The sequence below is a fragment of the Bacillus rossius genome, chromosome 1 (assembly GCF_032445375.1).
Source record: "Bacillus rossius redtenbacheri isolate Brsri chromosome 1, Brsri_v3, whole genome shotgun sequence".
NCBI lineage: Eukaryota > Metazoa > Arthropoda > Insecta > Phasmatodea > Bacillidae > Bacillus > Bacillus rossius.
In genome coordinates, this window is record NC_086330.1 from 296,581,730 (window position 1) to 296,596,045 (window position 14,316).

At 34.5% G+C, this 14,316-nt stretch overlaps 1 protein-coding gene across 3 annotated transcripts in view; it reads left to right on the plus strand.

Annotated features, from left to right (window-relative positions):
* LOC134527782 (pyruvate kinase-like) overlaps nucleotides 1-14,316 on the plus strand; it is a 119,608-nt gene that overhangs the window by 60,091 nt on the left and 45,201 nt on the right. For all 3 annotated transcript variants that reach the window (XM_063360730.1, XM_063360728.1, XM_063360729.1), the window contains 2 exons: nucleotides 4,358-4,539; nucleotides 10,303-10,548. In XM_063360730.1, coding sequence (XP_063216800.1) covers nucleotides 4,358-4,539; nucleotides 10,303-10,548 — 428 coding nt within the window. The remainder of the gene's footprint in view (nucleotides 1-4,357; nucleotides 4,540-10,302; nucleotides 10,549-14,316) is intronic.

Genomic DNA, 14,316 nt, shown 5'->3' on the forward strand with positions numbered 1-14,316 from the left:
CCTAAAGATACTGAATTCAAACAGAAGTTGCACAGAGGGGAAAGTATGATCAGGTACAGTGAAAGTATGAGCGTTGTAAAGTGGATGGACAAAAAACCAGTTTTAGTGTTGTCTACATGCAATAGTGAAATTGTAGATAAGCAGGACCAACAGTTAGCATCCTTTCCCATCATGCGGCAGTATGTAAAAGGTTACAAAAAAGTTTTCTTTTATGTAATGGACATGGCACTTTACAACACATATTTGCTGTGGATGTCAGTTACTGGAAAAAAGGCCAAGTACAGTGTATTCAGAATTGATGTCATGGAAGAACTGATGGCATCACTGACTTTGCCACACTATCAACGGCGGGGACGCAAATCTGCGGGTGACACTCCAATGAGGCTTCAAGCTGCTCACTGGGCTCATTTTCCAAGATTCATTCCACCGAATCCTGGCAAGCAAAACCCATCCAGACGTTGTGTTGTGTGCAGTGCTCATAATAAAAGGAGCGAAACACGGTGGAAATGCAAGCGCTGTGTGGTTGCACTTCACGTGCCAGAATGTTTTGAGATTTATCATACAAAAACCAATTATTGAATCTTAATTATGGTTTGATATGTTTATTTAATCAATGCACAGTTCTTTAATAAGTGGTTCTTAAAATAAATTTTAATATGTTGTAATCGAAACTATTTTTAAACAGTAATTTTTCTCATGATAATTTTTGTGATTTTGGACTAAATTAATTGGTGTAAAAGGGCCGCGTTTGTAGTGAAAAATAGTGAGCGAATGGGTTAAATGTCAATTCTCCTGTCACTGTTAATATAGTCCACTTCAATATTTTTCGCATGCTTGCAACACTTTCCATTTGTCCACAGAATAGCTGCTGAACAATTCCTCACACAATTTTCTTTTATCATCTAGCGATGAAGAGATTCCTTCCCGAATTTTGTTTTTAATGTCTGCCCATACCAGCTCAATCAGATTCAAATCAGCATGGTATGGAGGCAGGCGAATGACATCATGGCTACAATCCATGATTAACGCATCTATTTTAAATTGTTTCTTTACTGGTGCACTTTTTACTAAAAGCAGAAGACTCGTTTTGGTCATTGTTAAAGAGAATGAAATATTATTTTTTGCTAGCCAGTTTTGGATGTCTTGTTTTAATGATAATGCTGTAGGTTTTTTGTTTAGCTGTGCATTATGATAACTGGCGTTGTCCAGAACTACAACACATTTTTCAGGTAAATTTGGCAGGTACATATTTACTTTTCACCCACATTGAAAAGTTTTCAAAATTCATATAGTCGTGGTAGTCTCACAGATTTTCGTTTTGATTTAAAAATAAGTAAAGCATTCGGAACAAAGCCTTCTTCTCCACCCGCATGAACAATAATTAATCTTGAACCTTTCCCAATGGATTCTGTGATGCCTATTTCCATATCTGACTGCCAACAAGAACTTACACTGTGTGTAGCATGAACATAAGTTTCGTCAACATAAACTACGGTTCTGCCAGCCTAACGTAACTCGCGCATTTGTTCAAGATAGCGCCCTCTACAAGCAGCTATTTCTGGCTTTTCAATCAAAATCTTTCTCTTCGATTGACACTTCTTCCAGCGATACCCTAACCTATTCAACAACTTTCGCAAGTATTTCCTGCTACAGTTCAAAACGTTGTCTTCTTGCAAAGCCTTAGTCAATTTATTTAATGTCGGAACCAATTTCCTTACTGTATAAAACTCGTGAATTTTTCTCCGCACGGCACCACATGTAAAATCGTCTACTTCGATTATTTTCCTATGCTCTGTTTTCTTACCCGTCGGTGTCGAAAAAGCTGAACTGGTTTTGCTCTTTAATTTCGCCTTACCTTCTGCTAGAATTCGTCTAACTGTTGATACTGAGACACCTGTTGCAGCACTTGTTGTTTCAGCGACATTTTATGTCAATTTATTCAACTGATTTTGTTTACTGATATGTGTTGCAACATTGTAAACAATCCAACAAGCTTGTCCCCGCACTGGCGTGCCAGATTTAATACGTGATTTAAATCCTGACGTAGAAGCCATTACGTAGATTGGTTTGTGTAATACGGACTGCGAGACAGCCGAGCGCGAAGGTGTTATCAGCCAGGCAACGGCTCCATTACTAACCCCCTCTACTTCCTGACGCGCTCATCATGTGACCGTCTGCTTGCAGTGAGATCTGCGCAGGTTCTTTTCCTTGTTGTTGCACTATAGCCAGGTGTAAATCAGAGTTTTTATTTTTATTATCGAAACACAGAAATTTCTATTATGTATTTCGATAACTAGATAACCAGTTTATAAATTTGTCACTAAAGCTAAAATTAGCACATGTAGTAAGAAGAATGTATCAAAAGCTTTTGTTAAATCAACCTGACCACTTGTAATTACCTTTGAAAAAATAGGATTAAGAAAAGATACTAAGTTAGTCAGGGTATTTTTTCCTGTTCTAAAACTGTGTTATGAATCTGTAAATCTGTTTTTTAAAATTGAATTTAAGATAATTAATAATTTTATTGAAAACTTTTGTAAAACCATTCAAGAGAGATATAGTTCTGTAAAATTTACCGGGCCAGTACTTTTAATACACAAGATTAAATTAATTTTTAAAAATACCTGACTGTTATAACCAAAAAGGCCAAAGAAAATAAATACATCCCAGTAATTTAAAATACGTAATTTACGTAATCATTTCCTACCGCATTTGTCGTGTGTTAACTTGATCACGTTAGTTTTGCCGAAATACGAGAGTTCTCGTACATGCGCTTTAGTTTAACGTATGGGGTACGCAATCTTGGGTGATTTTACAACACTTCTCGTACACGCACTATAGTTAAAGGTATAATATACAATTCCTTTGGCATTTGTACAATAGTTTATATTACGTAGTACAAGAAATGCATACAAAATTCTCTAAAGTAAACAAAAAACAAAGCGCGCCTATATGAAAAAATTCTATGCGAATTATGCGACGATTAATAATTTTTTTTAAAATTTTTTTGTCTGCGCTTGAAACTGTTGAGGCGACGATTGTGCGATTAAAGTCGGAATATTACAAGTAATGGAATTTTGTTGTGCTGTTTTGTGAATGGTCTCAAATGGGGGTTAGAAAATTAGAAAAACGTAATTTTTTTTAAACGAACGTTCGGTTTTTCAAATATATTTTAAGAGGTTTCGAACCGAACGTAAGGGTTCGGTTCGGTTCGAAATTTTCGAACTTCGCCCAGCACTACAATTTTCAATAACTACCTAAAACTCTTAAAATTCCACCTGGAATCCCACCTGGAATCCCACCTCGGATCCCACCTCGGATCCTACGAATCCTCGAATCCATAGGATTCGGTATATTCGACGAATCCAAGATTCGAAAATCCCATCACTAGTATGTACCAATATTTGTTTATTCGTGTTGCAACTACAAGTTGCCATCACTGGTGCCATTTTGATTTTCCTGTGCTAGAAGAGTAAATAAAGCATAGTACGGTAAATAACCTTACGGCAAAATTGCAGCCTGTTAAATACAGTTCAAAAAAAACCAGACCGAGCTTTTAAAAGCTATGTGCTACAAGTGACCACATCTGTGTACTTAACTTAAAATATGATAGGTTATTGGGGTTAAGTGTGTTCACTAAATTTCTAAGTTGGAAAAAGTACTAATTCCACGTAAGTACGGCATAATTTTAGGTCAATTAATTGTATATCAGATAACATTTTTATGCCATAAGTGATTCTCCTTGAAATGTATGTGTTTAATTATACTATTTTGGCTAGTGCCCCATTATAGGCCGACTCTAGATTTCAAGGTTGACAAAACTGGCAAAAAAAGGTCGGCCTATTTTCGGACCAATACGGTATGTTTATTTGTTTAAGTATTTCTTAACTACCTGGAAAAATAAATGAACAAAAATTTGTGTGTTTGAATAATGTACCAATACTAACTTATAATTAGTTACTAATAAAAGTTGCACGGTCAAAAAAAAAAAAGCTTTTCTAATCTATTTAGTACATACATTTTAGTGAAAGATAAATGATAATTCTTTGAATTCAGTATATTAAAGTATTTAGGTTTTTGTGATTTGAATTAAGTTAAGGCTAAAAATGCTGATTAATTTTTAATGATTTTAGTGGCATTTTGGTGCTTCATGGTTTATCTCAATTCATCATATAGTCTTGTAGCGTGACGTTCGATATATTCGATCTAGGATGATGAATTGACTTGTAATATGCTTCAAGTCGCATACTTAACAGTGTAATATTTTCAACTTAAAACAATTGGTGATTTGTAGAAGGCTTTAAAATTGTGCTATTGTGGACTAAAGACGATATTGATTGTGTGCTGCATCTTCCAGGGGAGAAGGGCAAGAATATCCTGATAATCTCCAAGATCGAGAACCACCAGGGGATGGTGAACCTGGATGAGATCATCGCGGCTTCAGATGGCATCATGGTGGCGCGTGGCGACCTGGGCATTGAGATCCCCCCGGAGAAGGTGTTCTTGGCACAGAAGACCATGATCGCCCGCTGCAACCACGTAAGACTCGAGGCACAACGTGGCTTTCAATATTCTTCGCCCAGAGCTTCTTCCTGTTGCTGATTTCATTTTTTTTTTTAGGAAAGACAAATACAATAAACAAAACTAACATTGATTAGTATTTTCATGGTCTATAAATTACATAGGTATTAAATTGCATAGTAGTCTGTATTACAAAACAATATATTTGTATTAAAAGTGGTTATTGTATGTATGAATACGTATACAGTAGAACCTCAATGTTATGTTCCCGTTTCATACATTTTCCCGTGTCATACGCCAATTAATTTTGGTCCCGCAGAAAGTACTATATTTACAATGATTTACTTTCCCGGAACATACACTAATAAAATTAGTGGTGCACCGATATGACTTTACCGATTACAGATTCGATTACCGATTATGAGAGCAATAATCGGCAGATACCGATTCAGTTACCGATTATAATGAACAAATTGTTTTAAGTGTAATTATACACACAAAAATTTTTATTCCCATGTGAATCTAATTATAAGATTAGGTAAAATTGAGAATACAGTTATAATAACAGTATAAAAATGTATAAAATACACTATTAAGTCATTGCGAAGTATAAATTAAATTAACTTCTATTTATATTTGCGATTGTAAACAACTTGAACTACGGTCAAATAATTGTAATTTACGATGGGTTAAGTTTTTGTTGAGGAAAACTAGCTTTGTTAATGACTATCGCATAAGGTTGCATATACAGTACAACCCTGTTATAACATTATCCAAGGGACCAACTTAAAAAAATGTTATAAGCAGGAAAATGTTATAAGCAGGAAAATGTTATAAGCAGGAAATCATAAAATTACATCTTCACTTTGTATAAATTACGCGTGGATTGATTAAATTAAAGAGTATAGGTAAAACAACACAAAATACAGGAGTAATACACTAAGTACAGCAATAGAGTGGAAAATTGGTTAATTTTATTTATAGATAATACCTAATATGCTAATAAAAAAAATAGTACGATACAGTTCAGAGTCGAAACAGAAATATTAAAATCTTTTGCAATCGCAACACGCGTTTTGTTGGGGTTCCTGTCCACTTGGTTAATAAACTGAATTTTTTCAGCTACAGAATATGATTTTCGCTTATATTTATCGGCCATCATAGCCGTACAATAACCTGAATAAAATTTCAATACGGCGTATTTTAATTAAATACGACCGTGACTACAATAAGTAAGTAAAAAAAATAATTACGGTAAAGGTTAACCACAAACAAAAGCCGTGAATATATCCATAGAACATTTTACCATCTCAAGGTGTTAAACCCTTGAAACAAAAACCAGCACCATAGAATACAGTAGCACTGTTTCCGACCATGTAACAGTGCACAAAATGTGCATCATAAGTATAACGGAACAAGTCATAGTCTAACAAGCGCGAACAGGACGCCATATTGATAGTTCATCCGGTGCAAGTTGTGGAGTGCGTGTGTACCACGTCTATGGTGAACTACACAAATGTAAACATCTGATGTTTGTATATACGTGCTGTATTTTCTAGCTATGGTTTCGCTCTAAATTATGACTTTGAAGGAAGGGATACTGAAAATTGTGGCAGTTATCAAAGCAAATTTGAACGTTAAAGGCGGGAATGTAGAAATTTTAATATTGTTACAGGCGGGAAATTAAAGCATTGTGATAAATGGAGAAATGACGGGACCATGAAATTATGGTGTTATAGGCGGGAAAATGTTAAAAACGGGAATGTTATAACCGGGTTGTACTGTATTCACAAATCATTTCAGCTATTAACTGTGTCAGTTCTAATGCTCTGGGGTCATTCACATCATACAGTATTTTCGTTTCCATGGTGTCTGTTATTTTTGTTTGAGCCAGTTTCATTACTTTTCTTGGAACCCCATCTGTATCACAATCATCTGTGGTTAAATTACCACACTTCTCCACTAATTTATTAGGATGAATTTGCTTGAAGTTGTTCCATAGGTTAATAGTAGTGTATCCCTGCTGATTGGTCAGTCCACCACAACCACGACCACGTTTTTAAAGTATATTCTGGGTATTAAGAATGTAACATCATTCTAGAAGGTTTCAAAAGAAAGGAAGAAACAAGCGCAACACTCTTGTCTCCAGCAAATTATTTTCACGCCCTAAATTATTTGTTAAACCTAGCACGTGAGCGCACGACTGCGCAGCAATGAACCAAAACTTTCAGTGGGCGCTGCCTCGCTAGCCAATCAGAACGAGCCTTGGGTTGGTGTGATGTCATCCCAGACTGTCAGAGAAAAACATTTACCCAGTATTTCTTATATGGTCATTTTTCTGGATTTATGTTGGTTGGTCAGTCTACACGGAGTTGTCTCCCCTTTGTTGTCACCTTTGAAAGGGAAGACAACTTCATTGTTAGTTTAGTTGTCGCCTGAGCGTCGCTATGTGCGGCCGCGTCATCGGCAGCTTGGGGAAAACAATGAAGTAAAGTTACAAATAGCTAACTTCACGCCTGCTGGTTGGGGCCAGGCCGAAACGTAACCATTTTTTTAAATTAATTTTTGGACTTGCCTATCTTATAGTTTGACCACATGCCGGGCATTGGCCCAGGGTGACTGTTGTCGCCCTTCCATCTTATTTTCCGAGGGTTTATTTGTACCTTCGTTCCATAGTATAACAAAGGAACTTGAATTTTTTTTGTTAATAGAGCAATGCGCTATAGTGAATATATGATGCATCATCTAGATCTGTTATGTTATGTAAGTAGGGATGTGCGAATCCTTGATTTTCAGTTCGGTTCGAATCCGATTCGAATCCCTGGCAATATTTGAGATATGAATCGGATTCCGAATATTAAGCACGGAATAATTAAAAATAACTGATTAATTTAAAAATAATGTGTGTTCTCTTTTTTCTAACTGTAACTACTGGCAATTATTTATTACACTGAGATTGAAATGTTTATAATTATGTAAACTTAATTAATAATAAACACTTTAAAATATGAAAACCAAAACATATTTGATTCTCCAACTCAATCGTAATAAACTGCACACCAAATGGAAATCTCAGTTTTATAAACGTTTCAGCAAACGAAACCATTTTTTTTCTCCAATAAATAGCCAAGATGTTTTTTTCTTGTAGGTATGTAATTGTTTTTGGTTTATAGTTTGCTATACGACGAAATTCGTAATTATAGTTTAAGCTCTCGAAATTCTTTTAATGTCACTGTGTTAATTATTTAATTTACATATCTTTCTTTGATACATCATATTATAAATAATTTCGTAATAGTAGCCTTAGTGTTGGGCCGATTCCTAAAATATACCGATTCCGATTCCATCATCGATTCTTAAATTAAAGGTTGATTCTTCGAATCCGATTCCGATTCCTTAATTTTTATCTGACAATGTTCGACAGAGTAATATACTCAAAAAAAAAAAAAAAAAAGGTTGTTTATGATTTTAAAAATGTAATTGTGTTGTTTCATTTTCTGTGCATAAATTAACATTATATACAGCTTATATAATGTGAAAAAGTATGTTCAATACCATCAAGTTAGGCTACCTTGAATTTCTAGTACAATTTGGCCTTTTAACCTTGCATATAGCTAGAAGAAACACGTGTTCAAACACTGCCAATAATCAAAGGTGTCTTATGACGTAAATTGTAAATAATGTTATAACTTAACCAACTTTAGATACCTTACATTATCAACTCAATTAATTTATTAATTGTAAAAAAAGAGGTTTGTACAGTTAGGTTAAGAATTTTATTTTCAAGCACAACTAAATAATTATCCAAATAAAATGACAATATAACCTCGTTTATACATATTTCAAGGGACCAGGGTGACAAAAAAGAGGGAAATGTAAAAATAAAACTTTATTATCTCATTATGATACAAATGACAAGAAACAAATATGCACCACACTAAAATAAAATGTCACAGATGCATATGTTTAATATATTACCTAGAATTTGATTATCTCACTTGGTGAAAAGAATAAATCCATCCAGTCTTGCAGTTATTCACAAATGTAAAGAGAAAATAAATTTTCGGTTCTTGAGTGAGAAAGTTCTGTGCATGTTTTAGCATCTCAAAATTTCCACATTTTATGGTGAGATTTTTTTACACAATATTTAAACTCTTCAAATAATTGCGTGTTAACATTTAATTCGTTTCAGAAATTTATTGGAAACAATTCTGTTAAACTAACACAACTACTTTCAAAAGATTGTTTATGTTTGGTAATAAAAATTTATGAATGTTTCAGCAGCAATGTTTGGAAATTCAGATTAGCCAACTGCCTTTCCAAAATATATCTAATGTAAAACGAACAAGAACGCACAAGAACGCCGATTTACAGCAATTTGGTTATGTTGCTTTTAAAATTATTTTAATATGGTCGCAGTAATCCACCGTGAATTTGGGTATAATCTCATTCAAAAATTATTTCATTTTAATTCTTTAAAGTTTAAAGTGCAGAGATGTGAAACATCTTAATTTTCACGTTCACGTCACCAAAGATTTGGTTCATGGCTGTATGGTTTACCATGGCAGGTAGCACAAACAAAAAATTAGGTTGTTTACAATGGCAAATGTAGCTGCTATGATCAAATATTTAACGTTTACATTATTTTACTTGCCGTTTACATTTACATAATTCTCTTTAAACATTTATCGTTTTGTCTAATTATTTTTGAAGGTTTACTATTTAAGCAGTGCTGCTGCAACGTAATTTCAGAAAAATGCTTTCGCTTAAAGCGGGAAAGTAGATACTACATTTGTACTGTAGGGAAAATAGCGGTGCAAGTAAATAAATACGTTAATCACCGTAATTCGTAAATCAGTTCCGTAAAAAAAGATTGTATTATGTAGTTTCAAAATTATATTTGCTTGCATTTTAATATTTTCTTACGTTGCGTAGGAGATGTATTTTGCAAACTTGAAAACAATGCAGGAATCGGTCATGGTCGATTACAAAACCATTGTATTCTAAATCTCACGATTACACTGGAATCGGTGGAACCGGCCGATTCCGGAATCACTAGGTAGCCTAATTTTATTTTTCGCTGCTAGTATTCTTGAGCCGTATTAAATTTATAACTTTTGTGAATGTTCGTAATACTGTTCGAATCCATGTACGTACAACGATTCCGGGTTCGGGTAATTATGGATTCGAACTGTACCCGAAAAAATCAGGTACTCGCACATCCCTATATGTAAGTTATGGTCTACTGTTTTTTGTTTTGTTTTGAGGAATAATAATAAAATATCTGCCTGGAACTCGTTCGTTTTTAATGCAACTACATAATAAACTTTTATCCTGTGGGAATAATTTATCTTTGATGTTGGCAACTTGACGACCTTAAAAAATCAAACTTCAAAATCATAGTAATACACAAACTTTTTAAGGAATTAAAGTGTCTTGTTACCATTCTGGGTTGCTTAGTCGGAGCAACGTGGAATGTAAAAATATGACTGCAGCGTGTTAAGCAGCAAGCCAGCCAACCAGCTACATTCAAGCCCATATGGATGCTTTTGGATTTTTACTCGCCAAGCTTCTACTTCCATTCATAACTGCATTTAAAGAAAAAAAAATTGTGTATGTTTAAAATTTTTTGTCTCTTGTTATGTTTAGATTGACAGAAGTTAGTCAGAAGTTGATTCCAAATTAATTTTCTAATTATTTGACAGACATTGGTGTGTTTTGAAGATTGTGTTAAGTTTAAAGTGTGTGTTCTCTAAGTGTGTGTATGTTTGCTCCTGGCAGGCGGGCAAGCCGGTGATCTGCGCCACGCAGATGCTGGAGTCAATGGTGAAGAAGCCGCGCCCGACTCGTGCTGAGGGCTCGGACGTGGCCAACGCTGTTCTGGACGGGGCGGACTGCGTCATGCTGTCTGGGGAGACTGCCAAGGGGGACTACCCGCTGGAGTGTGTGCTCACCATGGCCAACATCTGCAAGGAGGCCGAGGCAGCCATCTGGCAGCAGCAGATATTCCGCGAGCTCTCCAGCAAGGTTTGCGACACTCCTGTGTACCGTTGTCGTCAATAGTCATGAATACGGTGGCGGAGAGGCGGAGGAAGAAGACAGATGGGTTTGGGGAGAAACAGCAAAAGGAAAACTGGTTGGCTGTGCACTGCCTGTAAGCCTAGTGCCATGTAAAGCCCTATATAATGTAGAGTGATGAACATCTAACTCGGACCTGCCACCAATATCTGTTTCCAAATCGTGTTTAAAGTATCTAAAAATCCTGTAATATTTGCAGTCAAATATACATAAGGTTTATTGGTAATTTTAACTTTACAAAGTAAAATAATAAGGGTAAATTTTGTAAGTACAGGCTTATTGTAACTAAATAAAATAAATAAATTAAAGCAATTTTCTAGTGTTCAAGCTTTACCATATTTTTTCGTTGAAGGGGTATTTAAAATTGGGTTTAACTTGAAGGTTGTAATTTGTAGCTCATGTAAATTAAGGCGAAATTTAACATAAGTGAATGATTTGTTAGGTTAGCTACTTTTATATTACAGTAAGTGTCCTGGTTATCCAGTTGGCGGGTTAACCTTGGCATATTTCCAAAACCATAAACACAAAAATAACTTTTGACACTTTTCTTGCATGCACAATGGCAACGGCATTTGAGTAGCATAAAATACAGTAGACTCCCAACTATTCGGGTGTGGGTATAATTTTAGACTTTATTTCCGTGTGCCCACAAAGGCAACAGCACTTAGTAGCATTAAATACAATGCAATAAATTACAACAAATTAATAATGTGATGATTCAACAGACAATATTTTGCTCTTTCCTTAATAGCTATTCGCTTCCTTTATTACATAATTATTTCAGATGACGTCCAAGTGTTAGGCAAATGTTTATATTCCGCTATCTTGCATGTCACCAGCAGCTCTGCAGAGAAAAGCCAGAAGCTTTCGGGGCTAGTTTACCTTGTGCCATTAGGATGCCAAGTGGCAAATCATGTATACTGTACTATACATAGTGGTGTGAAAAAATGGTGTAACCATTTTTACGCGAAAAACGCGAAAAAACGCGATAATTGGACTTAAAAACGACATAAAACGACAATCCGTTTTTTAAACTAATAAATCTGAAAAACAATATACATCGTAAATCAGCTATATCGGTGAACATGTTTTGACGTAAAATACTATACATATATACATTCTTTTAGTTTTATGAATGCACTAATTTCTTAGAATTTTTAACATTGATAAATGGTTAAATATCACGTTCACTGAGGTAACAACATAAATATTATTCCGTTCTAACGTTCGCTTTGTTTTAGCAGAATCGCCAACATACAAGAACACATAACTCCATGAACACGACTTAAAATTAATTTCAAAAAGTTGAATATTAAGTCCATTTCCAACTAATTTCGCGCGAGTTAATATACGTTTAGTTTCTTCAAAACGTAACACAATTTCATTGTAATTTTATTTTACCAGCACTTATAGATACTGGTATTTTTATTACAATTTTGGCTTGGTAACGTTGGCTACGCGTAAATACTGGCAGTCTTTTGTCACGTACACACGTTACGTTGCTGCTTCAAAACAATGCCGAAATTAAAGCCTACTGCCGAGTCCCAAGCAAAAGAATTTAAATGTGAGGGTTTATATGCTTCTAACAAGATTTTGGTTTGCAAGTGGTGCAATTGTAGAGTTGACCATGAAAGGCGCGACACTGTTGTAAAACATGTCAACAGTGAACACCACGTTAAAGTTAGTTTAGGAAGTGCAGCTGGTGTCAGCAGCAAACGTTTAGCTACGATGGAAGAAGTGACTACTGGTGCCAAAAAAATGAGAGAAGACAGAAAAGTTCATCATGAAAACTACACAGGCATTTATCTCTGCAAATGTACCACTTGAGAAATTGTTTTTAACAGAGATTAAATGCGGATAGTGGTGAAACTATGTAAATTTATTGACTAGTCATAAAGTTAATAGTCCATTTAAAACAGTTTAAAGTGTTTCCGATAGCATTACAGTGTACATGGTTACAAATTTAAAAATATGTATATTTTTATCCTTATTTTCTGCTGCAAATTCCTTTAAAAACACAAAACACCGAAATTGTTGATTTTGGAAACGTAAGTGGCTAAATTATGAGACACCTGCGAGTACTCGAAATTCGAGTTTCAAGTCGAGTTTTTTGGTAATACTCGAACTCGAGCTCGTGGCTTTTCAACAACTCAAAATTCGAGCGAGCTTTTCTTGCACTGTACCTATAGAAAAAAAAAGACTCATTATATTGGAATAAAAGTCTTACAACACTATTATCCTTTACTTTATAATGTAACATGATCGACCGTATACATGAACACATCATTTTTACGTACCCGGGATTTACGAATTTCCGTGATAAATTTTTTTTACTTCTATAATTTTCCGCATAGCATTAATGTATCACTTTCCTGCTTTATGCGGAAGTATTTCCCGCTTTATGCGGAAACATTTCCCGCTTTTTACTGTAAAAAGCGTTTAAATTGTCCGGGGTCTCATCATTTACGCCATTAAATGTGTGATATAAAGTCCAGTTTAAAATTTTTATGAAAGTTCCTGCCAGTAATGGCGCACGTAAATATAAATATGAAGAAAAGACAAATGAACAACAACTTACGAAGAAATATGAATGATGTACCATAACTACAGTACAATTCCAAAAGTTATCTTAAGATAATTACCATAAAAAGAACTAAAGATTCTTTGTAGATACCATAACTACTGCAGAAGCATGATAGTTACCACATTTGCACTATAGTTGCCGTAATAACCGAATTTGTATTTACCGTGATGGTAATGTATTTATTTAGGACATATTAAAATTAAAGAACATTATTGAAAAAAAAAAGGATGTTAAATCTTGATATGTACGATTGCTAAGAAATAATGTGATCTGAAAGAATGCAGTACTACTAGGAAAAGTGAAAAGGGTACTCGTGGATTTTTAGGTTATGGAAGTCTCTTTCGTTTTTCAGTAATATCGGCCGAAAATTAACAAGAGTATTGGAAGTTGGCAGAAATGCCGATTCAACTAAATATTGGCAAAATCGGCTTCTTCAGTACAGCTCTACATTTGATGACATGAGTTAACATATTTCAGACTACAGGACATTGAAAAAGACTTTAATTTCCATGTAGGTTTATTGTGCGTAAGTTTTTTTTGCAAGTGTAAATTGAATTAAGTAAAATGCTTCTATTTTTATTACTTTAAATTGATTAAACTTAATGACAAGTTACAGATATTTGACACTAATTTTGAGGTTAAACAATTTGGTAAATATGTAGAATAACGGTATATGCGAAAAAAAATGCTAAAAATCCGAAAATACTTTTATTCTATGCTCTTTCACTTACCGGCGGAGATAAGAAATTCCAAATACTTTAGGAGATATCAAATTTTTTAATTTTGAACATTTAGAGTAGCGGTATTTGCGAAAAAAAAATTCTAAAAATCCGAAATTACTTTTATTATATGCTCTTTCACTTCCTCTTTTCATTAAAACCGGCGTAGATAATAAATTCCAAATACTTTAGGAGATATAGAATTTTTTAATTTTGCATTACAACACCTGTACAACCATTAGACCGACGCCATTTTTGTTATTTTGCCGTGTGTTCGTGAATGCGTAATAAATAAAATGGTAGATTAGGTCAGGTCAGTTACATTATTAACACTTTCAAACTGAGCGGACATAAAAAATAATGTGAATTAATTTCAATGGTTCTTTAGTTTTAAAGTATTTATAATGTAACTGA